General features: G+C 32.6%; 1 protein-coding gene across 4 annotated transcripts in view; it reads left to right on the top strand.

Moving 5' to 3' along the window:
• LARP4B (La ribonucleoprotein 4B) overlaps window positions 1–27,117 on the top strand; it is a 197,980-nt gene extending 170,863 nt beyond the window's left edge. For all 4 annotated transcript variants that reach the window (XM_052001141.1, XM_052001140.1, XM_052001142.1 and 1 more), the window contains 7 exons: window positions 6,800–6,906; window positions 7,678–7,929; window positions 8,656–8,701; window positions 13,579–13,743; window positions 21,000–21,124; window positions 21,829–21,940; window positions 22,944–27,117. In XM_052001141.1, coding sequence (XP_051857101.1) covers window positions 6,800–6,906; window positions 7,678–7,929; window positions 8,656–8,701; window positions 13,579–13,743; window positions 21,000–21,124; window positions 21,829–21,940; window positions 22,944–23,240 — 1,104 coding nt within the window. In that variant the 3' untranslated portion in view covers window positions 23,241–27,117. The remainder of the gene's footprint in view (window positions 1–6,799; window positions 6,907–7,677; window positions 7,930–8,655; window positions 8,702–13,578; window positions 13,744–20,999; window positions 21,125–21,828; window positions 21,941–22,943) is intronic.
• The last annotated feature ends 552 nt before the right edge of the window (window positions 27,118–27,669 follow it).

The following is a 27,669-nucleotide window of genomic DNA, read 5'->3' on the forward strand; positions in this document are numbered from 1 at the left end:
AGCCTTACTCCAAAAGGATTTGTTTTCAATTAATCAATGTTTCTATTCCATTATGTATTGTCTCTTCCCCCATTAGAATGTAAACTCTTTGATGACAGAAATTTTTCCTTTCTATTCTCAACATTTAACACAGTATCTGACATAATAAAGCCTTTATAATTGATTTACTTGATTTCTTGAATTGAATCCTGCCCAAGCCGAATCCTGAAATATGGAAGCAAACTTTGACTTCGTCAGATTTCTTGGTCATCTGTTGAAAGTAAATGAAGTAGTCTGTGTTTGGAAATATATAAATCAAAAAATAAAGCTCAGGTGGAAGCTGAGAATGAGAAACATATTATTTATCTGAATGTTACTGAATGATGGCTCTCAGAATACTAATATAATTATAGAAAAGTTTTAATGATTGGTTCTGTGGACAAAAGTTAATGTAAAATTTTTTTATTCGTCTTTTTAATTCACTAGGTTCTGATTCTAGAGTCTTAAGATTTTTACGTAATAGTTTTATTTGTAACAATATTTTCAGTTCTCTGATTAAAGTTGTCATTTAAATTTTATATACCAGACATGATTATTTTATGATAATGCAAAATACATATCCTTTTTGTATAGAGACATTACTTTTATTTTCCTATCTCCCCTGTTTAGCATAGTATCCAGTACTCATGAAGCGTTTAACAAATTCTTGCTTGCTATCAACTGTAAAAATCTGGCTGAGGCATTACTACAAGATTTATGATCCATAGCCCCAACATGAAGTCCTAAGGGTATCAAATGATTTTATAGTGAGTTAAGATACCAGTATTGACAGTAAAAGCAATTTGTTTGTTTTGGTTTTGTTTTTGGTTTTGTTTTGTTTTGAATTTAACTTCTGAAATCTAAATGACATCCTTTATGTGACTATTCTAGTCTTGAAGAGCAGACAGCTCTAAACTTGAGAGATGGGGAGTATAATTGGTGAGCATGGATTGGAAAGGTAGCAGGTTTTTGGATTTTGAAGAGTTTTAGAAGTTATAAATGTCAAAGGATTATATATTTGATCAGGGAGATAATGAGCAGGCTATGTATTTTATTAATGGCAATTGGGGGTTGATAGTCAGACTATACATAAGGTGAATGAATTAGTATATTAAGCTCTAGTAGAAGTGAGGGCAGTAGTTCAGGATAGAAAGAATGGAGGCCTATCCTATATCCAAGTATAAATGGGGAATTAATACTAATAACTAGTGTTTATATGTAGTATCAAAGTTTGCAGTGTGCTTTATAAATACTTCACTCTATCCTTACAACAGCCCTGGGAGGGAGTAGAATACCATTCCTTTTCTCCTAATGATTCCAATATATATGACTTTTCCCATTATCATTAACAAAAAAACTTAATTTTAAAATTTTGCTGTTTTGAACGTCCCACCTTTCTGGATTGTAATGTGACTCACTTTTGCTCATTTTCTTTCGGGGGTCTGGTAAAAAAATGGGAACTTCTCCAGAGAATAGGATGTATAATCATATTTAGGCCTCTGGCCTGTAATAACCACACAGTGTACTTCTAATCCAGCTGTATCTCTAATTGCCATCAACAATGATTATTACCTGACATTATTGTGACAAGTAATTAAGGAAATAATGAAAAGAAATTTACAAATAGCATTAAATGTTTTCTACAAATCATTTCATAATAGAAATACTAAGAAATTTTGAAATTATAGTATTTATTATGACAAGGGACCAAAGTACCCCTAGTCCTTTCTAAATAGTACATTTTCAAGATAATGCCTTACATTATAATTATTTCTGTGTGGATCCCTAAAGTTGTACTGGACAACTCATTTGTATATCTGTCAATGAAAAAGGGACATTATTTTAATGCTTAATTTAGTCTGTATAAAGTATATAAAAGTTATTTCTTTGAAGTTTCATGGCCAAATCTCACATATACACAGATAATGTAAAACTTTTGGCATAAGAATATTGCTACAAACTTGGGTTTATGTGAAATTATGTTCACTAGCCTAGATCGTGTCTAGATATATATTACTCATTTGATCATGTCCTTTTTCTCACATTGCACCTTTTGTATTTTGTAAATTTGTATAGGTTATACAATAATGACTTTTACACCATTCAGGGAAAATAAGTGGTTCCTTGTTTAAGTTTATATGAATACCTTTTCCATAAAATCAGTGAAGCTAAATTCCTTCTCTTTAAAAAAAAATTTCAATTTATTTTTTAAAATTATTTTAGGTTTTTTCTCTAAGATTCCCTTGCTTGCCTCCCCCTCCCAACTCCCATTCTCTGTTAAAAAAGCAAGATTCTGTATATCATGTAAATCATTGATTTGATGATATTTCCCCCCATTCCCTCCCCCTCCCCCCCCCCCCCCCAAATTCTGTCTGCACCCTTGAGTCCATTATCATGAGGTGCATAGCATGTTGTATCAAGTCCTTTAGTTGTCAGGTTGTTTAGAATTCTAAAGTTTTTTGGAGTTGCTTATTTTTACAATTACATTGTTATTTGTATAAGTTATTTTCCTAGGTCTGCTTAATAAACTGTCACAATTCATACAAGTCTTCCTGGGTTTCTCTTGAAGCCATCATATTCTTTTACCATAACTTGTTCAGCTGTTCCTCAATTTATGGGTACATCTTTAATTTCCAGTTCTTTGTGTTCTCTAAAAATGCTGCTTTAAATGGTTTTTGTGCACATGGATCCTTTTTTTCTCTTTCTTTTGGTTTGCTGTGGTATAATAAAACTAGGAGTGAAATTGCTGGCTACATAGGCATAGTAGCTTTGGTTGCATACCTCCAAATTGTTATCTAAATAACTAAACCAGTTCACAACTCCATTAATAGTATACCCATCATAATTTCTTGCAACTATTCCAATTAATTTAATACTTTATTTAATACTTCTAAAATTTAATACTTTAGGACATAATTTCATGATGCTATTGTTAGTCTGGATTTCTTGTTTTGAAAATTCTGTTAATATCCTTTGACCTGGTTTTTTTTTTTTTTTTTTTTTTTTGGAAGGGGTGGTTTTCAATTGAGGAATGGATCTTGTTTTCATGAATTTGAATCAGTTTCTTTATATATCTTAAAAATGACACTTTATCAAAGAAATTTGCTTGCATTTTTCACCTTATTTGAGTGCTTTTATTTTTTGCATTGATTTAGTTAAAAACTTTTTAATTTTATGTGGTCATAAAATGTCCATTTGCATTTTTTGAACGTATCTCGTTTGTGAATTCTCCCCTCAACCATTGATCTGACAGTAATTTCTTCCTTAATCATTTTATTTAGGATGTCCTTTATGTCTGTCATGGTTTTTTGTGAAGTTTGTAATGGTAAATGGTATGAGATGCTGTTTATATGTAATATAGTTTCAACACTTTTCCAGTTTTCTCAACAGTTTTTGCAAAATGGTGAGTTCTTGCTCTAGTAGCTCAGATTCATCAAACACTAGGACACTGGCTTATTTTTTCCTCCTGCATTTAGAAAACCGAATCAACCTATTTCTTATCCAGTACCATGTTGTTTCAATGACTGCTGCTTTGTAGAATAAGATCTGGTACTGGTAGGTTTTCTTCCCTCAAGATTCTTTACCTTTTATTCTTCTCAATTTCTTTTTTTTTTCCTCTTTCTTTCTTTCTTTCTTTCTTTATTTCTTTCTTTCTTTCTTTTTTCTTTATTTCTTTATTTCTTTTTTGCACTATAAAATTATTTGGTAGCTTTATTGGTATGGCATGAAATAAGTAAATTAATTTTCATAAAATTGTCATTTAAATAATATTAACAATGAAGACTTCATTGAGCAATTAATATTTCTTCAGAATTTCCCTTCTCAAAATATCTGCTAGATATTTTTGGAGGGATTAACATAGTAAAAATGATGATGATTTATGTGAATTAATTTTATATATTGCAGCTGTGCTGATGGTTTTTAAGTTAGTCTTTAGTTTATTTTCTAAGGTAAACCACTTTATCGTTGCAAAAAAAAAAAAAAAACTGATTATGTATCCTTGCCTATGCTTATTGTCTCATTTAAAAAAAAGTCTTACTATTAATAGCTAGAATTTCTATCATTTTGATAATGGGCTGCTGTTCTCTACTTCTGATCTTATAGGAAAGATCTCTAACTTATCACCATTAAAGATAATGCTGACTCTTTTAAATAAAAAGACCACTTAAGATCCATTTATTCCTGTGCTTTTTAAAAGAATTATGTGTTGTATCTTGTCAAAAGTTTTGTCTAACTATGTGTTAGATGTTTTTTCCTAATTATTAATATAGTGAATTATGTTTTGAGATTTATTTCTTTTGTATTGAACCAGGTCTGCATTCTTACTATATAAATCCAGCCCAGTCACATTATATGATCTTTGTAGTATTTCTGTAGTCTCTTTATTAATATTTTATTGTAAAATTTTGCATCGATATTCATCAGGGAGATTGTTCTATGGTTTTTTTCTCTTCTGTTTTGACTCCCTGGTATAAAGATATTGAGATTATGTTTGTTTCACAAAAGGAATTTGGGAGGGCCTCATCTTTTCCTATTTTTTCAGTAGTTTATGTAATATCAGAATTATTTGTTAGGTTATATTTTTAAAACTTTGGAAGTTCATTTTTCTTTCTTTTTTTTCCCCCTAAAATAGCATTATATCCTATTCCTTCTGTTAATGTTTTATTTAAATATTTATCTATTTCATTTAGATTGTTAGTTTTATATAGGGCAAGATAGTTCCTGATCATTTCTTTCACTGGTTATAAATTCTTTGAAGAAATAATTTAGCCTGTAATGATGGTTTGTTTCTTTTTAAAGATAGACAGTTTTATTTGTTAATTTAGTGAATCTTTTGCTTTCAATTTTTTAATTCATTTTCAAGATTTCCATTTTGGTGTTTAATGGAAAGTTCTTGATTTGTTTATTTTTTCCTACTTTAAGTTGTGATCCCCAATTCATTGATTTGCTCCTTTTTTTTCTTCTATTGATGAAAATTTGTAGGAATATAAATTTTCCCTAAAATACTATGGCAGTATCCTCAAAATTTTGGTATCCCACCAAATGCATCTCACTCATTGTCACATTATCTTTAACATTATTGATAGTTTCCATAGTTTGTTTTTTGATTCCCTCTTTCTTTAGGATTAATTTTAGTGTTCAATTCATTTTAATAGTTTCTTCAGCAGCCCATTATTGAATAGAATTTTTATTGCACTGTGGTTTATGAAAGAAGTTTAATGTTTGTGACAAAATCCTGAAAATCTGACATTTTGTTTAATGTCCTCTCTCCATCCCCTCCCCCATTCTATATTATACTTAGTTTTGCTGGCTTTATTATTTTCAGCTGTAGCCCTTGTTCTTATCTACATATAGTATTGCAGGACCTTTGGTCTTTTATTGTAGCCTCTGATAGATCTTGGGCAATTTTAATTGTAACGCCAGCCTATTTAAATTATTTTTGTTTTTGTTGTTGCTTGCAGAATTTTCTCTTTGATCTTGGGGTTTGAAATTGAGTATTTTATGAACAAAGAGTATTTTTCCTTGTAGGATTTCAGGAGGTGACTGTTGGATTTTTTCCTTTTTCTGTTTTTCCTTCTTGTTCTATCACTTCAGGACGATTTTCTTTCATTATTTCTTGAATTGTTGTATTAAGGGGTTTTTTGGCCATAGCTTTCTGGGGGTCTAAATATTATGTTTACTCTTCTTTATCTCTTCTCCAAATTTGTTGTTTTTCATATGAGATGTTTCACATTCTCTTTTATTTTTTTCATTCTTTATCTTTTGTTTCATTATTTCTTGGTCTCATAACTGTCTTCCCCTTGTCCATTTCTAATTTCCAAAGTCATTTACTATTTTCCCCCCTTTGTTTTAATTGCATCACTGGGAAATTTGTTGTGTATCTTTTTTTTCCCCTCATTTTGTTTTCTGTTTAATGATAGCTGTTTAATATATCCTGATTTTCTCCAAGTTTGGCTTTTAATCTTTTGAATAAAGAATATTTTCACAACTTAAAACAACAATACCACCTTCACCCCCATGATTAGGTACCAGCCTAGTGTACACATACAAAAGTCAGTTGAATCTACAGCTTCATCTTAGTCTTTTTCCTTTTAGAAAAAGCAAACTATTTGAACATTTTTCATACATGTATATTTCTTTTGACACATATTTGCTATGGATGAATGTGATGTTATATGATGTTAATGGGAATAAGAAGATCGTGTTCCAATGCTAATATAATGAACCCTGTTCCTCAGGCAAATCATTTCTACTTTCTGAGCCTTTCCTCAACTGTAAAATGAGCTTGAATTCTGAATTTTACAGATAAGGAAACCGAGGTCCATGGAAGTTAAATAATTTGTCAAGGTCCCACAGGTAGTAAACATCAAGAGGCAGGATTTAAATCTAAGTCCTCAGAATAGAAAACCAGTGCTCTATCTGTACTGTCCCTTTGAACTCTGAAGTTCTACGATTCTTTGTTTCTTCATGGAGGAACTATGTATGAAAATATAGTAAGGACCCAAGAAAGCATGTCAGGTTTTAAGAAATAGATGTAAGCTGCTAGTTATTAAGAGATACTGTAGTACTACAAACTGTTTTCTTAAGGCAATATTGACAGTTAAAAAAAAAAAAAACAACAGGCTATCAACATAATACTGAAATGTGGGAAAATAAATTTTCTTTATAGCCTTTGTCACAAAATATTAATTGAAACTAAATTAACAAATTATTTTGGTTGCTGTTTCCTACCTCTTCTGTTCTGTACCTCATCCCCTACCCCTACAACACCCCTCTCTAGGTAACACCATTTCCAAATACTGGATTTATCAATGGGTTTACATCTCCCACCTTCAAACCTGCAGCATCTCCTCTAACATCACTCAGACAATATCCTCCTAGAAATAGGTAAGTCAAAAGACTCAGTATTTTTCTTCTACTCTCCCTCTTCCACTCTCTTCTTCCCACTCTCCCTTTCTTCCAGCGCAAGTTGAATATAAGGTCTTTAATGTCAGGCACTATTGAATTTTTTGGTGGTTGTCTCCTTAGCACCTAACATATAGTAAGTGCTTAAGAAAAAAAATTAAATTAATCTTTTTGTATATTTAAAATAGTAGTACTACCGTATAGTTTTTTTAAATATTTCAAAATGTAAATGTGTTTATTTGTTCTTTAAAGTTAGATGTATGTGGTATAAATTTTTAACATTTAAGCTGTCTTGTTTTGAAATTCATCCTAAGTACTTTTTGTATACCAGAAATTACCAAATAATGAAAATTATTTAAGCAAAACACACTATTCCATAGAAAAATGGACTTTTTAACTTAATTATACATTTTTTTAAAAAAGTAGATTATCATATACATGTTTAAATGGTAGCTGGCTACTCTTCAACCATGACTTTTGTAAATAATTTTTTTTGAGAATTAAAGGAATCACAAAATATGGTATAAAATTTTTCTAAAAAGTTAGGAAAGAAAGTGGACTATTTTTTGGTGGGTTGACTTTTTCAATAAAAATACATTTCCCTTAAGAAAAGGAATTATTGGTTACATTTAACTATTAGATTTTAATTGAGATATATTTGAAAAAAGCTTGAACAAAGTCTTTACAAGATTTCTTAATAGATATTTGATGATAATTTTTAAAAATTAAAGAGATATACAAATAAATTTGCAGGAATCCTAGTAAATCCCATCTACGACATACGCTACCCACTGCAGATAGAAGACCTGGACTATTAGAAAGTCCTACAATATTTAATTTCTCTGCTGACCGCTTAATTAATGGTGTCCGAAGTCCACAAACAAGGCAACCAGGACAGAACAGAACACGGATTCAAAACACTTCAACTTATGCCAAGAGGGATCTTGGAATTGGGAGAATGGAGCAGAATAATCTTGAATCCTCTTCAGTTTTAGGTAGAGGGAGGTAAGTTATATAGAATAAAGTATACTTTGTAGCATGATTTTTTTTTAAAAGGCAAAAAATCTTTGAATTATAACTTTAAACTGTATCTCAAAACAAAGGATATGATGTATACTGCAATAGTACCACATCTTCAATCTGCATTTGAAATTGTACTGGCCATTCATTGTATCTTGAGCTACTATTCCAGGGAATCTAGTTTTTATCCCTGTTCTGCTACCAAGTTGCTATCATGGTATCATAACTTTGCTATCATAACTTGATCAACCTTAAAATATAATTGTTTAGAGTCACTTTACCTGAGGAATTTGGTAACTTCAAGAATATACTTATTTTTTGCTGCTTTCTTTATTCCTTACCCTTGTACCTGCTTAGCAAAAACTCATTTATGATAAACATTATTCCTTAGCTTTTTTTTATGTATACTACCTCTCTCTCTCTCTCTCTCACATCTCTCAATCCACTAACCTTACCTCCTTTTAGCCCCTGTCTTTGTCATGTGTAATTCATCACTTCTGCTCCCTGAGAGATTCTTTAGAGAAATGGACTTTATTGACAGGTGACTTTCTAAAACAGATTTTTTAAAAAATAGTTTAAAATTAAAATAGGCTTTATAGAAATTTGAAAAAAGCAGTAAGGGTGAAATGTGGTTTCTTTACATGTATATGGAAGGCAAACATTTTTCCAAAGCTGTAGTTTTAAAGATTGGTTGTTCTTCTTCTCTCTTAGGAAAAATTCCTATGGCTTTCGGAAAAAAAGAGAGGACAAATTTACAGTGAGTACATATTTTCAACTATTCTCTTTATTTTTATTTTATTGTTTGGTCTTAAAAGCATGAAAAACCAATTATAACCAAATTGTTTATACATAAAACTTGATGGAGCAAATAAAAATTTTGAAAATTTATAAATATATGATAAAACAAACACAGCTAATTAAAGTAGGTAATAATTTGGACTGGTTTCTAGGTTTTTATTTTTTAAAATGTTTTTATATGATATAAATGTTTTGCCCCATAAATTTTTAAATTATGGGGCTTTTAATTCTGACTTGAATATAATAAAATCTGGGAAAATTTAGCTCCTTTTAGTTTGACAAGTATTTTAAGTGCAGTGCCTATAGATATTAATGAGATAAGTAAAAATAAATAAAATATTTAATTTATATTGTCCCAATCTCAAAAAGTCTATTATTTACAATTACTGTTTTAATTGTGATTCTAATACAAACTTAGGTATAAACTTTCATTTAAGTATTGATAAATGCTATTGGTTTTAGAGGAGGAACAAGATAACTTCATTTAATTAGGGATAATTGCATAACAGAAAGTGAAATTTCACTGGCAAAAAATTTTTTATGTTAAGATAATAGCATGGGAGGGGTTAAAAAAAGAAAAAGGGAGTTAGTTATAAGGAATAGTTCTAATAGTTCAATTTGATACTAGAATTATTCTAATATCTCTAATAGCTAGCGCTATATTATTTTTTTTACATGTCTTTACAAATGAAAAAGCCACAGCTTCCTTTAGTTCAGTAATTTCATTATGATAGAAAAAAATGTTTTTCCTAGTGTAACTTTTTCCTTTATGTTTATCATTGTTAAAATCACCCTTAACTTTTTCTTCCTTTTTACAAAATAATTACTTTATGGAACATGGTTCTTATAATAAAAGATTAAATAGAAAGTCTATTCTGGAATTGAAATTTTTTAGGTTCTGAGTTACAAAAGTTGACTAGTATAATAACACAACTTTTTTTTTTTTTATTACAGAGCAACATATCAAAAAGTGAAAATGTTTTTGTTGTTGTTCAGTTGTTATGACCATAGTGTGGCAGGCCCTTCTGTCCTCCACCATCAAAGTCTTTCCAAAATTCATACTTGTTAGTTTCCATGATACTGTCTATCTATCTGAGCGTCTGCCACTCCTGTTTACTTTTGATTTCAGGCTCCCAACATCAGGGTCTTTTCTAGTGAGTTCTGTATTCTCATTATGTGGCAAAAATATTTAAGCTTTAGCTTTAGTATTTGATCTTCCAGTGAATAGCCTGAATTAATTTCTTTAAATGTTGACTGATTTGGAATCTAAGTGGCTTTCCCAAGTCTTCTTCATCACCATATTTCGAAAGCATCAGTTCTGCGGTGCTCAGCTTTCCTTTCTCACAATTTGTCTGACTCTCATAGCCGTACATTTCTGCTGGACACAGCATAGCTTTGACTCTGTATGGACCTTTGTTGGCAAGATGATGCCTCTGCTTTTTAGTATGCTGTCTATATTTTAGTTAACACTTTTTTCAGCATCTGCTATGGTAGAGTAAGAGATAGGGGTGACCAACATATTGCCATTAACCTTGAAGTGTTTATAATGAGTAGAAAAGAATAAGAAATACACACATAAATACAATACAGAGCAGAGTAGAAATGTTTCTCAGAAGTATAGAATATGATGATAATTTCAGATTCCATGGGGAGATCCCTTACAATTTGGGAGAGAATTTATTTACCATTTATTTATCCTTAATTTCAGAATCCGAGAAATGGTTCACAGTGCATTTTCATTTACAACACTCACACCTAATGCAATTTGATAAAGAATCTTAAATCACAATATTTAATATTTTGTGAAAAGAACTGACTTTATAAAGCATAAAGCAGAGTTGTTCTGTCCCACAAAAAATTATTTTAGAAAACATTAAATAATTTAGAATTACTTAATACATCACTTAGCAGAATCTATTGAAAGTAATAGCAATGGTGATTTGGAAGGTAATTTGTTGTCATTTTAATTTTGTGTCTGTTAAGGGTACTAATATCTCCTAGTTTGTTTATACTTCAGGCACAGGAAAGTTGATAATACCATGTGGTTTGAAAATCAGCCTTGCCCCACCATGTGATTATTCTTGCAGTCATAATATTGTTTCCTTAGTTTGGAGCTGCTTATGGAAGGACATATACTTCAAAAAAGCTAAAATGTCTGGTAATTAACCCTTGCATAAGTGTTGTTAGAACTCTTGTAGATCTGGAGACCATTTCCAAAATTGCTCTGTTAATCAAGGTAATATGATGTTATCAGTTTGGGATGACACCTTTATAATTTAGCTAAAGACCAGTCAATCAATAAGTATTCCTTAATTTCTTGTTATGTGCTAGTCACTGTGCAAGGTGTTGGTGATAAAAAGAAAAACCACTAAGTCCAAACCCGATTCCTTCTCTTGAGCAAAAACAGTCTAACGATGGAGACAATGCAAACAACATATGTACACTAGTTATAACCAAAATACATTTAATATAATTATCAGAGGAAAGGCACAATCATGAACATGGAACAGGAGAATCTTTCAGAAAGTGGGACTGTAGAAGAGACAGGAATTAAGCCAGGAAAGCTAGGAGGCCAGAGGTAAAGAGCAAGAGAGTGCTAGGGGTGGAAGATGATAGGAAAAAGTGCAAGAAACAGCAACTAAGGGGCTTGTATCATTCAGTCTCAGAATGTAAAACTGGGAACATAGGCAGAGGCCAGATTATAGAGAACTCTATAAAAGCCAAACAGAAGATTTTATATTTGATCCTGGAGGTTAATTGCTACTGGACAGAGAGAAGTGGCGTAAGAGCGTGTGAAAATGGTCAGACTTGTACTTTAGGAAGTTTGATTAGACATCTTAATGAAGTATGAACTAAACTCAAGGGGGAAGAGTATTGAGGCATGAAGATCTTCCAGCTGAATATTGAGCCTTTTATAATCCCTGGTCATTGACCATTCCTCTATAAAGCTCCAAATAGGATTAATGAAGGCCCTGAAAATGAAAGGATTAGCCAAGGTGATCTGAGGACACTCCCAGCCCTAAATCTGTGATCCTATGAAAATCTAACATGATTTTTATATGCTATGTCAGGTTCTAAAACAGTAATAAATTCTGAATTCACAAGGTAATCAATGAACAAGTAACATTACATCAGCAAAACTTACTCAACTGATGTATTAACCTGTTTTTAGGGATTATTATTTCAAAAATTTTCAGGGCCTTCACTTGTTTCATAAATAATAGCTTTTAACTCCAGTCATATGACTGCAAATTCATTATTATTTCTACTGTACCACATTGCCCTCTTCTGGCTAATCTTATTCAGAAATATGGTCTTTATCACATGACTAAATAAAATAATTTTTGAAAGTACAAATGAACATCTACCATCACTGAAGTCTAAGTTAAGTCTAAGTATATGTCATTTTTTTTTTAGAATTTGGTTTTTCTGTCCTTTACCTTGATTTTATTCTTAAATCATAGATGTCTTTTCCTTGGTTAGAAAGACCATTATTATGGGTTTCTGATATTTGCCAGCCTTTTCATAATTTTCCCTTTTCTAGTTCTTGTTTGCCTAACTGAAGACATAGTAGCTTCACATCAGTCTTTGGGCCATTAAAGTAGGTATTCAATGAATTTGCCATATCCAGTTGCCTTCAATATGCCAGGCACAGTGCCAAGTGCTAGGATATAAAGTAAATATATTGATATGATAAATGTCCTGTTTTCAGTTGATATTTTGGAGTTGCACAAAAAGGTATAAATTATTCAAAGGATACAGTGAATACATTTTTAACCTAAGTGCTTATTTAATATGTGTACCAATAATTATACTATAATAAAGTAATTATTCCAGGTAGCATTGAAACAGGTATTCATTCACTAATAGTTTTAGACTTTGCTTTTTGTCTTCTTTTAAAATGATTTTTTTTATCATTAATAGTATTGATGAGCGGCGCCCCCCCCTTCTCTCCCCCTTTTCCTCAGACATTAATCAGCCAATCCTCATATTCATTGGATTTTCTTTCACCCCTCAGCCCTTATTGTGACAAAATTATGAAGCAAAATTTCCTGATTCATTGACCTCATTTAAATATACATGCAGATTTCTACACTCAAAACACCTTATCACCACCACCACCCACCCCTACCCCTCACCCCGCACCCCCACTCCCCACTCCCCACCCCCGCGCCCTACTTCTCCAGTGGAAAGAATAGAAATACATTTCTTCTTCTTTGAGACAAAGATTGGTTATTAAAATTGCATGGTCATTATATTGTCCTTTCTCATACTGAGAGCCTGCATCTAAATAGTCTACCCACTGCACTTCTAATTTCTTTTTAATCTGCTACCAATTAAGAAACTAGTTAACTAAGCGTATCAAAATAAGAGCAAATTGAGTCTAAAGGACCTTTTTAAATAAAAATGATTTTAAGCTTTTGTGCATAAATTCTGCAGTGTATATTTTAACCTCATAGAAGTACTTTTTTGTGCACTTATTTCCTGGTTTTCATCTGTGTTCAAGATTAAACCAAAAATACTTATTAAGTACTTAATACTATAGACTCTAGGTTATGAATATAAAGAAAGGCAGAAACAAAAAGCAGCTTTTTTAAGGAGTTCATGATAGAACTTGGTTTAGCATGATGTTTGAGAAATAAGGTGTTGATTTAATTTGGATGTAAAGTTTGGGAAATTTAAATTATGAGACTTATTAATTAAGTTAATAAATTAAAAATAATTTAATAAACTAGATTCGTTGGCTCATATCTTTTACCATATACTGCTAGTCATCTGTCTGTAAGTATTGCAGTTTTCTCCCCATTAAATATTAACTTTGTTTGTTTGTTACAGAGAAGTCAGACTCAATCTCCAACACCACCAAAACCTCCATCTCCTAGTTTTGAATTAGGCCTGTCTAGTTTTCCGCCTTTACCTGGAGCTGCAGGCAATTTGAAGACAGAGGATTTATTTGAGAATAGGTTGTCTAACATGGTAATGGGAACATCAAAAGAAAGAGTAAGTAATGTGCATTATAAAATGGAAAGAAAATTATAATTTGGATATATTTACTCATTCTTGGAAATGTTTTTGTATAACAGTAGAAATGATCTTCTCAGATTTATATGTCACTTAATGAAATTGAGGGAAAACCACTTGAGCTATTTGTAGCTCAATTCTGTCATGTAATTAACTACATCAATTGTATCCAATAAGTGGACAGTTGGCCTTAGATTAGGAAGATTTACTTCTTTGGGTCTCACCCTCTTTTAGTAGGTTAGCTTTCTGCCACCTTCCAGCTCTAAATTTTGCATCTCCAAATAGGTCTCATTTTCAGCATTGGGCACCAAAATAAAATGTGTCTAAAATACATTGTTTTTGTGCCTGTTTTCATTATAAATTCCACCTTTCAGCAATATTTGAATGTGACAGTGTCCCACAGTAGACACTAATATGATTTTTTTTCCTAGGGTAACAGCTAGAAATGAGATTGAGATTTTGCTATGGATCAATAATACATGCTTTCTGCCTCACCCCAGTTTTCCAGATCCTGCTTCCTGTCTGGATTTCCCAGATTGTACCTCTCTTTGCTCCTGCCTTCTGTGACTCTTGACTTTTGAATCTTACAGAATACAGTGTTATCATTTACCTTTACTTATTTGAGGCATGACAGTGACCCTGGACTCTCTGCCAAGTTGGCTGTGCCAAATCTTCACACTGTACTGAGTACCTGATGTCTTATCTTCCCTCTCTCAAGACGTTGGTGATATAGTTCAATTATACATTATTCTCTTAAATTGGAGTGTTTTGTCTCCTTTGCTATTAATTGAGCTTGCCAAGATCTAGACTTAAATTATTCAACACCATCTACCTCTACTCCTACTCTTATTAAATGGAGCTATGTTTGTTTCACTTGACTACAAATTTTTGTTGCCTAATCTTGATTGGGTCCTCACTATAACAGGTTATATAACCTTTCTTTCCTTCCTTAACCCTTCTGTTGCACTGCTTCCTATCCTTTCAGATCGCTTATTGAGGACTTGGCCTGCTACTTGCTAAACAAATTGAGAAAATTCATTGAGAAAACTGTTTCTTTTCCCCGCTTTTCCTCATCTCACATCAACCAGTTATCTCCTTCATTCCTTTATCACATGAAGAAGTGGCCTTACCCTCTGACATGCAAAAATCAAATCCAAATACAAGTAGGAGTTGATTGTCTCTGATCATTCCAACTCTATCACTACACTGCATTCTCTTTTCTGTTTACTAGTTGCTTTCCTACTTCCTACAAAAATGTTCATGTCTCCCCAACCTTAAAATTTTTTTTTTCCTTTGTCTAGTCATTCTCACTAACTTTTGTCCTTTGTTTTTCCTGCCTTTCTCAGGCAGTGTCTTTGTGAAAGTTGTCTCCAATGTATGCCTCTGCTTCCTGACCTCTTTCTTTTATCAACACTTAGTAAGTTGTCTTTTAACTTCATCATTCTACTGAAACTGCTCTTTTCAAAGTTACCAGGGATAGGAATTGCCACTTTTAATGGTCTTTTCTCAGTCCTCCTCTTCTTGACCTCTCTATAGCCTTTGACATTATTAATGAGCCACTGGTTAGGTTTCCATGACACAATCTCTCCTTATTCTTTTTTCCTTGCCTGTCTGATTGCTCTTTCTCTTCTTTTGTAGGATCTTCATCTAGATTTCTCTAGGGTAATTTCTTGCCCTTTCCCTTCTTTTCTATTTTTGTGGTCTCATCAGTCTTCCAAAGATTGAGCTGTTCAGATGTAGCTAATTCTCAGCTTTCTTTACCTCTCTCTTCATCTGAAATATAACAACCCCAATTGTCTATTGAACAACAATAACTGGTTGGTCCATAAACATCTCAAATTCAACATGTTCAGATTGAATACTTATCTTTGTCCTCAAACCCTCCCCCCTTTCCTAACTCCTTCCCCTTTTTAATTTTTTGTAATTTTCTTGTCATTCTCTGCTGACTTTCACTCAGTCTTTTCCTAAATCTTATCATTTCTACATTCAAACGTGTGTGTGTGTGTGTGTGTGTGTGTGTGTGTGTGTGTATTGCCTTCTCTCTACTCCTACAGCTGTTATGTTAGTGGAATCCCTCATTGCATCACATTAGGACTATTGCAGAAGACCTTTGATTGGTATCCTTCTCTCAAGTTTCTTCCCATTTTTATTCATCCCCTATTCAGCTGCCAAAGTGATCTTCTTAAAGTGTAGGTTAGTGTATGTCACTCTTTTACTTAGTAAATTCTAGTGATTCCTTGTTTGCTCTAGAATGAAATGTAAAATTCTGCTTTTAAAGCCCTTTATATTGTGACTCTTTCTACCTTTTCAGTCTTTTTATAATTTACCCATTTCTACATATTCTTCAGTCCTGTGTCCCTGATCTCCTGGGTACACTTCTTATACTGTAATCCATTTTCATTATCTCCTGTTCCTAAAATCTTTTCCCTCCAGTCCTTTACCTACTGACTGACTTCAAGATTCAGCTCAAATTTCACTTTTTACAATAAGCTTTGCCCAAGCTTATTTTCTTCTAGAACCTCTTCTTGAAATTACTCAGCATTTATATTCTATTGCAGTTCTTTGCTTGTCCTCTCTACTATTAGAACATGAGCTCTTTTAAGATACAGGGTTTGTGCTTATGTTTCTTTCCCTGCTGTTTTAGCACAACCCTTCACATACGGTAAGGGCTTAATAAGGATGCTGGTGACTTCCTAATGTACCTTGGAAGCATATTGTCAGGAAAGGTTTTTATTTCATTTTATGTACAGTGAAGGTTTTTTCCTGCTTGACTCTTAACCTTTCAGTTTAGTAATCAACCTTGTGACTAAGCCATGACTATTATTTACATGTATTCAGGAAAATCTGATTTTCATTTGATAACTAAGATAGATATTTTGACATAAATTACAAATTTGTAGGCACCAAATCTGTAAGCATTCGTGATACTAGTATGGAGAAATTCTATTACTATATTTTCTTTTAAAATAAGGATATAGCTGATTTCATTGTGATCCTGGGCAGGTCAGTTAAGTTCTTAGTTCTTCCAGGTAGCCATCTCATAAGAAGAAATGAAGACAGATAGTTGTTAAGTATCTACTATGTGTCAAAGATTGTGCTAAGCACTTATACAAACATTTCATTTTTATTCTCTCAACATCCTGATGGGAAGGTGCTGCTATTGTCTCCATTTTACAGATGAGGAAATTGAGGCAGGCACAAGGTAAAGTGACTTGCCTATGCTGACATAGAGAAGTATCTGAGATTGGATCTTCCTGACTCCAGATCTAGCTCTCTATTTACTATCCTATCAAATTTGTTTGTCTGCACTAGAGACTTTTGGAGGAGTATTTTACACCAAAATCACAGATTAAGGCAGAAAAAAACAAGTAAAAGTGTTATTCCCCTAGAGTTCTGATACCAGCCAGCAGAATATTGGTAACTGTTTAGCTTTACAGTTCAGAAACTGTATGCTGGTAGAGTCAGGTATATGATGGTATAATTTAAATTTTTGAGAGGAAAAAGTCACTACATTGCTTTTGATGATATTTGTGAATGTTTTTTGATATAGTTGGTAATACTTAAAATGGATGTTTGACCTAGGGACACCGTGAAAAAATTGTTTAAACATTAAGGGTGCCACTAACTTTGTTAGCTTAGAGAGACAATTCTACTTTTCTCTTGTCCATCATGTCCTTTCAGTTGCTCTTGAAACAACCCACCAAACATGAAGGCACCATTGAGAGTCCTTTATATTGAAGTCCTGCTATATCCACATATACACAGTTAATCTCATAGCCAGTATAGTTTAGTTAGGTTTCTGAAAATTTTTTTGCAATCTTATTATTATCATGATGCATTTGATACTTCGATCTGTAAATTCGTTGCTAAAAATTCTTCTTCCATTGACACTGATAATTAGCCAAAAAATTTACAGACAATAAGTCTTAAGTAAGTCGGGCCAGAATAAGACATGACCTGATGGCTAGACTTAAGAGTATGATTTTTTTCTAAACTTAGCCAGGGTATTTTTTAGGCAAGAAACATTTAGCCCCTCCTCAGTGCACCAAGATTTGAAACATTCCAGTATGAAACATTCTCTCAGAATTTAAGACTGTTGATATAGCCTTCAGTAAACCAATATTGTATCCATGACATTGTTGAGATTTAGGGGTAAACATGAATGGAAAAATTTTACTTATGTTTCCACAATCATTTCTCCCAAATTATAAAACACTAATTTGATTTTCTCACCCCCACACCCCAAAAAATTACTTTAATTTGTTTTTAAGATTCTTTTCTTTGGGATAGCTAGGTAGTGCAGTGGATAGAGCACCAGCCCTGAAGTCAGGAGGACCTGAGTTCAAATCTGGTCTCAGACACTTAATACTTCGTAGCTGTGTGACTCTGGGCAAGTCACTTAACTCCAATTGCCTCAGCAAAAAAAATTTAAAAAAAAATTCTTTCCTTTTTGAATCTTGATTCCAAACTCTCTTTCCCCCACCCACTGAAGACAAGCAAAATGCTATCGATCATACATGTGAAATCATGTAAAACATTTCCTTAGTTATTCTTTAGTTTGAACTCAAATGTTCATCTGTTTTATTCCTAGAATTTCATTATGAGTCTTTTGGATTTGTCTTGAACTATTGTATTGATTAATAAGTCTTTTACTGTTGCGGTATATCCCTGCTCTTGTGGTCTGCTGCAGCTGTAAGTGCTAGTGCTTCTCCCTACCTTGGAACTATGACCCAGAAGTGCAAATGGGTAGTAAAGTTGCATGTCAGCACTATCCAGGGACAGCAAAATAACTTCTTTTTGACTAATGTCCTACTTTCTTACTCTGTGAGTTGAGTATCTGAAGCTGCCGCTGCCGCTATCACAGCCATATCCAAGGCCTGCTGTTGCTACTAGTACTGCCTGTTGTCATGTGCACTCTAGGCTGGCTCTCCTGCCAACCTCATGAATTGTCTTAGTCTAGAAAACATGTCTCCCTGACTTTCTTAGCTCTATTATTACACAGTCTGATTTGAGGAATTATTTTAGAATTACTTGGAAGTAAATGTTATGAAAATCCAGCTGGTTTGCTGCCTCAATTTTGACATCAACCACCTTATAAGTTGTTATTTGTAACAACTCATCCTTGCTTTCTCGTCTTGTACCATTCTTGTTCATGTCCTTCCATTTAATTCTTCATAGAGTTAACTAAAGCTCCAGTAGGTCTTCCTCCATGTGTTTAATACTTTGTGTATAACATTAAAGTACCTGAACTAGACAGTCTTCTCATCACATGATTGACCAACGTCCTGTGTTGTCACAGATGTAATGATGCTTTTTGTCTGCTGTTTCTAATGCACAAGTTACCTATTTGCAATATATTTCATCTTTGTCATACTCATTGTTTAAATATATAGATAAATTGTAAATTTCTTCCTCTGTACCCTGCTTTAATGACAGTTTTTCTATTATGTGGATCTACCAGCATGCTTAGCTAATCCTTACCTTGAGTTTCTTTTCTAATTTTTTACAATTACGAGTATCATTGCTACAAATGCTTTCAACACAAGAATATTGCCAAATTCATATATAGTGACAATTTTCAATAACACCAAAGACCCAAAACTCTAATATCAGTCAGATTTAACATTTTAATTTTTTATGTATTAGACATTAGGTGATATTTTAAAGTCACATCTTTTAAAATTATTAGTTATGTTTTTAAAGAATTTTTTTCATAGAATATATTTGATGGGTTTTGTTTTGAGGAAATGTTCTATAGCCTTTCCTTCAGTCTTCTTTTTTTCTATTGATTTATTTTATAGTTTATAATTTATATTGCCTCCTTACAGATGCTGTATTTCACATTTCTCTCTGAGGGGAAATACATTATTTTAGACATAGTGAATGAACTATGGACACAGGAGTTTTATATTTTATTTTTTTATTTTACTTTTTTAGCTGAGGCAATTGGGATTAAGTAACTTGCCCAGGGTCACACAGCAAGGATGTGTTAAATATCTGAGGCCAGATTTGAAGTCAGGTTCTCCTAACTTCAGGACTGGTGCTGTCTCCATTGCATCATCTAGATTCCCCTTAAATTTCTTTAAAGAAATAAAAGCTAATATGTCAGTTAGGCCGATTAGAGGGTTCCTAAAGGAGAATCTAGGATGCTTTGAAAGAATGATACCTGATTTGTTTTTCTGCATACTTCCTTTATCCAGGTATATAAAGTAACTTATTAGAATTTTTATTGGCAATGTAGTAATGTAATATATTGTTTTGGATGGTGGTGTCCACTTTTTTATGACAAATTGTACCATCAACAGGTGCTGTTGCATAAAATGTGCTTAAAATAATAAGAAATTATAGCAGTAAATGAATTTTCAAACAGGAAAAATCTCATCTGTAGTTTACGTTGAGAAAAATTTAATACTCTAAAGTAAATATAGTTTGTTATAGCCTACTACACTCCCTTTTTCTATAGGAATAAGATCCTCAACTTTAGTTAATACAGTTGCTGTAATCTCTTCCCTCTCAAAAATAGAATGATTCATTAGATTATTAATCTGATTTTTCTGGATACTAATACTCTTCTAATACAGTTCTACCTTTTAAGTGACCCGTTCATGTCATCCCATTTTTTGCAATTTTTATATGAATCTTTAAGACATAACATTTCCATCAAGGTTCCTACCGATGTTCTAGACTCCTTCTTCTAGTTGCTGTAATTTTTCAAGTAAGTCTGCATACTGCTCAGGCCATTCATTAATTATAAATCATTCTAACTATATGACTGGCCTACTTCTTTTCCCTATCATACATGTTTATAATAATCAGTTAATTATAATGTGGATTGTACTCAACATTGCCTTATTTGAGGTTTCTCTGATTCCTTTGAAATTTAGGGACTCCTTAAAAGCAACTTCCCTCCCCTATGTTATTTTCTTTTGTTTGGGTTTATTAGAAGTTGGCATACTTTGAAAGGTGAGGTGCCAGAATTCCAGTTCCTGCACATTCATTGTATTCTGTGTCCCCATGCACTAAAAAATGATAGCATTTCAATTCTTTCTTCTCCATTCCCCATCCCTTGGCCAAATCGGGGGGTGGAGGGGATAAAAGCATTACCATTATTGTCACAGGTTCAGTTAGTGGCAAACTCATTTTTTGTAATCCTATTTTTTTATATAAAATCACTTATTTCTTATATCTCTTTAAAATGAACTTAATTCAGTTATTTTGTTTTTCTCTTTTTTTAGCCCCTGAATGTGGATGCAAGTACAAACACTATTCCTGCAGTAATGCCTAGAGAGCCTTCAGGGTCAGGTTCTTCTGTTCTGTCAGCAGCATATGAACAGTCTCCTTCCCCAGTCCAGTTACCTGAGTAAGGATTTGAATTTTCACAACTGTGTCTTTGGTTTTATTAATTTTGAATCCAGAATTAGAGAAGACATTAAAGACTCTGTCTATTCACTTTTAAAAAGAATATTGTTTCATGGTAAGCTGTTAGTAAATGAAATAAACCTTTTTTTTAAAAATTATCTTATAGTAAACTTTTTAAAAAATCTTAAGAACTAAACCTACCCTTTACATTGGGTACATATGTCCTTATAAAAATCCTGTATTAACCCCTTTAGAAATTATCTATAGAGAGTGATATATCTATGCATTTATATAGCTGTTACTATTATATAGTTTTAATGAGTAGTTATTTGCCAATTCATTGCAAATGGTTTATATATCAAAACAAGAGTATACAAATTTCTACCTCTTTTTTATGTACTTGACATCATAGATACGTTGAAAGCAAATATGTTTTTTTATTATTTAGAATATCCCTCATTATCTTTTATTAGTGAAGTTTTCCTATGTGTTGAAATATCTTTGATTTTTTTTTTCATTGTTTGATTAATTATCTGGATGATATATTTGTTTTACATACAGAATCTATTTCTGGTAGAATTCTATACATGAAAATAAACTTTTTTAACAATTTTTTATTACTTGGCCCTTATAGTTGGGAATTAGTTATAAAAGTACAGGAAACTGTCCTCATTTTCCAAATTTACACGTAACATTGTTTTACAGAGAATCCAAGGTTGTGGAAAATAAGCAGAGGGAAACACACAGCATGGAACGGCTTTCTTGTGCCCTCACTCCCACTGCGTGTAGATCGGTGCAAGTTAATGGAGCTCCTGCAGTATGTCTTTGACACCTTTTCTTTCTAAATGGCTTAATCTGTTTATAGTATAAGTCTTTTGGGGTACTGTTCAAGGATCTTATTTTCACTAAGCTTTGCATTTTTTCTTCACTTTATAAAGTAATTTTGCTACTAGAGACATTTCAATTCACTGGTTTTTCTTTTAATAGTTTCATAATTATCATTTATGGTTATAAATACAAATCAGTAACTTATCAGAAGTGGGCTTCCAAAGCTTTTCTGTATTCCTCCTCATCTTTCCTGTCTTTTAGACTCTATTGAGGGCACCATTAATGTAGAAACTTGGCATTTTTTTTTTAATCATTCACTTTCTAAGTTTTGTCAGGTCTACCTTCACAACATATCTACTTGTACATACCGTCTTTATTTCCTTTGTGTCTTTCCTATTGCCTCCAAAAACTTTGTCATAAATTTCCGTTTTCCCCATAAACCACCATCCCTAACTCTTTGTGATTTTGAGATGGTAATAGAATTTTAACTTATGATCCATTTCCAGTATTAATCAGTCATTAGTAAAATATTTGTAAATCAAGTATTTACATAGTATTAAGGACTCAGAAACTTTTGAAAGTAGGAAGAGGAAATTTGATTACACACATTTTGCTAGGCTTAAGCCAGGTCTACAAGGCCTCCTTATAGAAAAATAGAGGAAGGATTATATCCATATTATCTTTACTTAGTGCTTTCTCTTTTTCTATATTTCTATCCTTTTCTTAAAATCTTTTACTTGAACCTCATAATTCTGATCTAGGATAAGAGTCAGTTGATCTGCAATTTCATTATTGTTTTCTGAGTGTTGACTAAAAAACATTGATGAAAGCTTAAATTTATACTTTTTAAAATATAGAATCAAATTGAAATTGTTTCATTATGTTTTGCTTTTATCTTCTGAGCTTCATTTATACTTAGCCAAGTCATTACTTAAAAGAGTAATCATATTGTGTTTATAATTTAAATGTCTTCTTTGTTCTCAATTTCCCAGGAATTGAGAAAACCCAGTTATGCTGAAATTTGTCAGAGAACAACTAAAGAGCTGCCACCACCACCTCCTCTTTTACAAGCTCAGAAGGAACAGAAGCCAAATTCTGCTGGCTGTGGGAAAGAAGAAAAGAAACCCATTGAGTCACCAGTGGAGAGATGCCGAGAACCTCCACCTTCAAAATCAAACCCAGGACACCCCAAAGACCAGAGGAGGCAGTCAGGCCGCAGATCCCCACCGCCAGCCCCTGGGAAGCGTTTGAATAAGGAACAGAACACACCTCCCAGATCTCCCCAGTGAAGAGAGAAAGAGAGAGAGAGAAAAAAGTGTGTGTGTGTGTGTGTGTGTGTGTGTGTGTGTGTGTGTGTGTGTGTGTATGTATGAGTGATAGAGAGAGTGTGTGTGTATGTATGAGAGAGAGAGAGTGAGTGTGTGTGTCTGTGTGTCTGTGTGTCTGTGTGTGTGTATGAGTGTGTGGGTATGGGGACTATGGAAGAGTTCTGTTTACTAAAGTTCCCATTCAGAGTACAGAGCATGAGTTGCTGGTTAGGAGCTTGCAGTGGTACACGAGGCATGTGAAATGCCTTCAAGTTACTTTTCTTCTATGAAAAATTATTTTCCCCTCTTGAAAAACAGTCTATTTTTTCAGGATTTAATTGATCTAAACCTTATGTTTAGGTTGGTGCTTAACTGGAGGTGATGCATAAAGTCTGATTTTTTTTCAGGATAGAAAATGCATTTATCTTAACAAATTGATATTTTTTATTAAGCCTCCATGTGGCTATGAATGCAAGCTATATATCTATATCTATAGATATAGATATATAGTGAGTTTTTCTAAATTAAGCAGAACTCTACTGCTTCATTTTTTTAAAAATAACTGGTCTGGAAGTACATACCTTAAAATGACTAAATAGAGACTGATGATGGTTGATAACAGCTAGTATTGCGAGTGCAGGAAGAGCAGATAAATTTTACAAAATGCTGGCACATGTTACTGGGAGAAGATTTTTTTATTAGGTTATTGTGACTCATTTGAGCATAGGAACTTGCACTTTTGGGTTAACTAAATGGTTGGTTCTGATATTTTAAAATTTTTCATTGGTATTTGATCTTCAGTGCAAATGAATGATAAAAGTCCTATGGAGAGCACCATGGAGAATATGTTTGAGTTTTGATTTACTGCAAGCAAGTAACCAGCTTCTCACTCCATATTAAAGTAGATTAGACTACATGTAATAAATTCAAAGCACATTGTGAATAGAAGGAAAAGCAATTCCATAAATTTTCATTGTGGAGAGGTGCCCATAGATATGTTACTACAACGTAGCACTGTCATGTTTTTGTTTTTGTTTTTGTTTTTGTTTTTTGATAACCTGAAAGTTAGCATTCTTAGTCTGACAAGGAAACTGATACAAGTCACCACTGTACCTTCTGGTTCCCTCTTGTCCTATGCTCATGCTTTGTGTAGATTTCTTTCAACTCTGCCCCAAGTGCTCTTTGAAAGAGTCCATATATTTAGTCAACTGAGGGTTGACGTTCTTCCTGTACCTCCTAACATTGGCATATAGATGTAAAGTGTTTTTTTTTTTTAAGTGTGAGAGAATGGTGTTTGTTGGGGATTTTTTTATGTGCTAGAGAAAAATCCCTGCTTTTCCTCTGAAATGAGGTTTCTCTTATTGATTCACTTCTAGAAGTGCTAAACTTCTGAGGAACAAGGATGCACTAAATTAGCAAGTTTCTAATAAAGTTAAATATAAATTATTTTTGTTTTAAAATGCCTAAGGTTTTTCTTTAAGTATTCTAAGGAGCAGGCAGTTAAAATGAAACTATTTCCTGCTAAATGTAACCATACAGCTTATTCCATAAATGTTTATTTAAAAGAACTGATTTTTTTTTTTAAGAAATTATTTCCATCCAATATTTAAAGACTTGAATTTTATTTAAACTTGAAAATGACTTTGCCTTAACTTTTGTATAAGACAGCGTAGCGGTAATGAAGACTGGCCCACTGGGTTGGCATGAGTGGAATACAGGATTACTCAGTTACCATATATATCTAGGGTCATTGGTTTTACTGAGTAAATTTACTGTAGAACAGGTGATGGCAGTTTTTGTAATATACCTTAAAGATCTTAAACAGTTGAACTTTTTCAAATTGTTGAAAAATGCTGTAAATGCAAATAGTTGATACTGTATTAAATATGTGCACTTGGAAGTGTGTGCTTTGCTTGTACAGTTGTAAATAATCAGAACATATAAAAAGGTACCCTAAAGAAAAATCTGATAAAAATTATTGATATATTATAAATGTTGCTGTTGAGCTGGATGTAGATAAACTAAATGTTGTGGTTTGAGTATTACTTTAATTTGTTGATGTTTTTTTTTTTTTTTTTTTTTCTTTTTCCTTTTCTTTTATTCTGGTGTGCTGAACTGATTCTGCCTCTTCACTGCAAAAGGGAAATGGGGGAAATTTTTATTTAAAAACCCTCAGATGTTTTCATATTCATCTTTAAAAGTGTGCATTTTATTCAGTATGAGTGTCTTGTAATATAATGTAAATAGGCAATTGGCAGTCTAGTCAAGTAAATAAAATAAAACAGATACATTTGAAACGATGGTCCTTTAAAACAATATTTGTAAATGTGAAAGTAAGCATCACTAAGAATTCCTTCTCTCCCCCCCCACCAAAAAAAAAAAAATCATACTCCAATATTTATGTGATCACTTCTAAATAGTATCAGTACTCAAAAAGATACAAAATAATTTAATAATACTTAAATAAGGAATATGTAGTTGATTTCCCTTCATTTGACAAATAGCTGAGAATCAAAATTAATTGGCTTTTTAAATCTAATAAATTGGACTGCAAGAAAGATTGTAATGGCAAGCAAAGACCTGATTACTTTTTAATATTGCACACTTTGTTGTGGGAGGAGATGGAACATGAACAACCACAGTTATCACCAAGATTACTAAAACCATTGAGTCACTGGATTTTATTATTTATTCCCCCCCTTTCCCTCCCCCCCGACAGTGAACATGGCAATTGGATTTGTATATGGCTAAAGCCATCTGTAATGATTTGCTTTGTTTGCCTGCTGAACATGTAAGTGCTCAACAGCTGCAAACAATTTATTAAAAAGGTCACTTAACAGCAACAGTATACAGCTAATCATTATAGTGAACTGGTACATTATAAGGTAATATATTGAGACCAGCAGGATATGTTGTACTGTTTTAATGTATTCTGCTGCCATTTGTACTAGGTCAATACACTGTAATTACTGCTTACCCAGCAATAGTCTGTTGCATCCAGAGTTTAAACCTTGCTGTGATGTGGTTTTTATAGCTTTCTTTTTAATTAAGCAAAAGGTGACATGCCAAATTTTTGAGATTTTCCACTCACTGACACATTCAGGCTATCAAGAATAGAAAGCTGTGATGCTACATGCAGACTTTTGTGATGGGACATATAGCTAATAGCTGTGGCTTTCATAAATTCATTTTTAAACCCTCCTAGCAAGCAGTATCTCTAGAATCAGGGGTACAGCAATTAAAATTGGAATTCTGAACTTGTGAAATTGTGAGATAATATTTTTCAGAAATATAAAAATAGTATAGAATCTGGCCCAGTTTTCCCATAAATAATAGTGATGTAGTTGTTTTTGAAGTTAGTGCCATGACAATTTAGAACAGCCCCTTTTCCCCCATGGTGTCAACATTGTTGATCACTAGAAGTCACCTAGTACAGTGACAACAAACTTTTATTTTGTTGTGTTCTCTTTTAACATTTCTGCAGTTGTCATGAAAAAAGGTCTTGTTTGAATGTAATTCATTGTCTCCCTAGAGCACCAGCTGACTAATGGTGCTTACTGCTTTGTATCTCCTTTAGCTTGCTATGGTTAAGGGTTTTATGTGCTTTGTAACCTATTACACAAATAGCAGCAGACAATCAGATTGAAGGAGAGTTAACAGCTGCCAATTTGGGAACTAGAAGTGGAATATGGAAGCTTCATTGAGGGTTTTTGTTTTTGTTCTATTTTTTCCATTAAGACTGGAATCAAGCTTACATGTAAACTATTGGTAATTTAAGTTTCTTTTTGTGTCAACAATGTAAAACTGTCTAATTTGAAAAATGTAGGTTATGAAAAATAAAGATTTAGGCACTGTTCAATTTTTCTTATGATTTTTTTTTTAAATTAAAAGTTTTCTTCTAGAATCTTTTTTTTTTTTTTTTTTTTTTAGCTTTTTTTGATCTAATGCACATTGATGTCTACATTTATGGAAAATAAGTTGACTCCAAATTGCTTGAATTATGGAAGTTCTTCTGACTTGTACATAATTCTAATTATTTATATGAACTGCCACATAAGGTTTTTTCAGTCTGGCTAAAGTTGTTTACGGTTGTTTAATGAAAAATAAAATTGAGCACTAAAATCAAAAATGTTCATTATGAAATAGTGAATTAAACCCAAGCCATAAAGTAAATGTTGAAATATCTTAGTATTGATTTTTTTTTTAAAGAAATGAATTACATTCTCTTCCAAAGCATTGTCACTTAAGCCAGTTTAGATTTTTGTTTGTTGCACACATTGGTTTTCAGTTTTCAGGCATTGTATCAAAATAACGTTTGAAAACAAATTCATCAGTTTCATCAAAAAAGTGATAGAAAATAATTTCACTTGTTTATTTCCCCTCATTTGTGAAAGAATGAATGAGGTGTAGG

Source organism: Antechinus flavipes, chromosome 5 (assembly GCF_016432865.1).
Source record: "Antechinus flavipes isolate AdamAnt ecotype Samford, QLD, Australia chromosome 5, AdamAnt_v2, whole genome shotgun sequence".
NCBI lineage: Eukaryota > Metazoa > Chordata > Mammalia > Dasyuromorphia > Dasyuridae > Antechinus > Antechinus flavipes.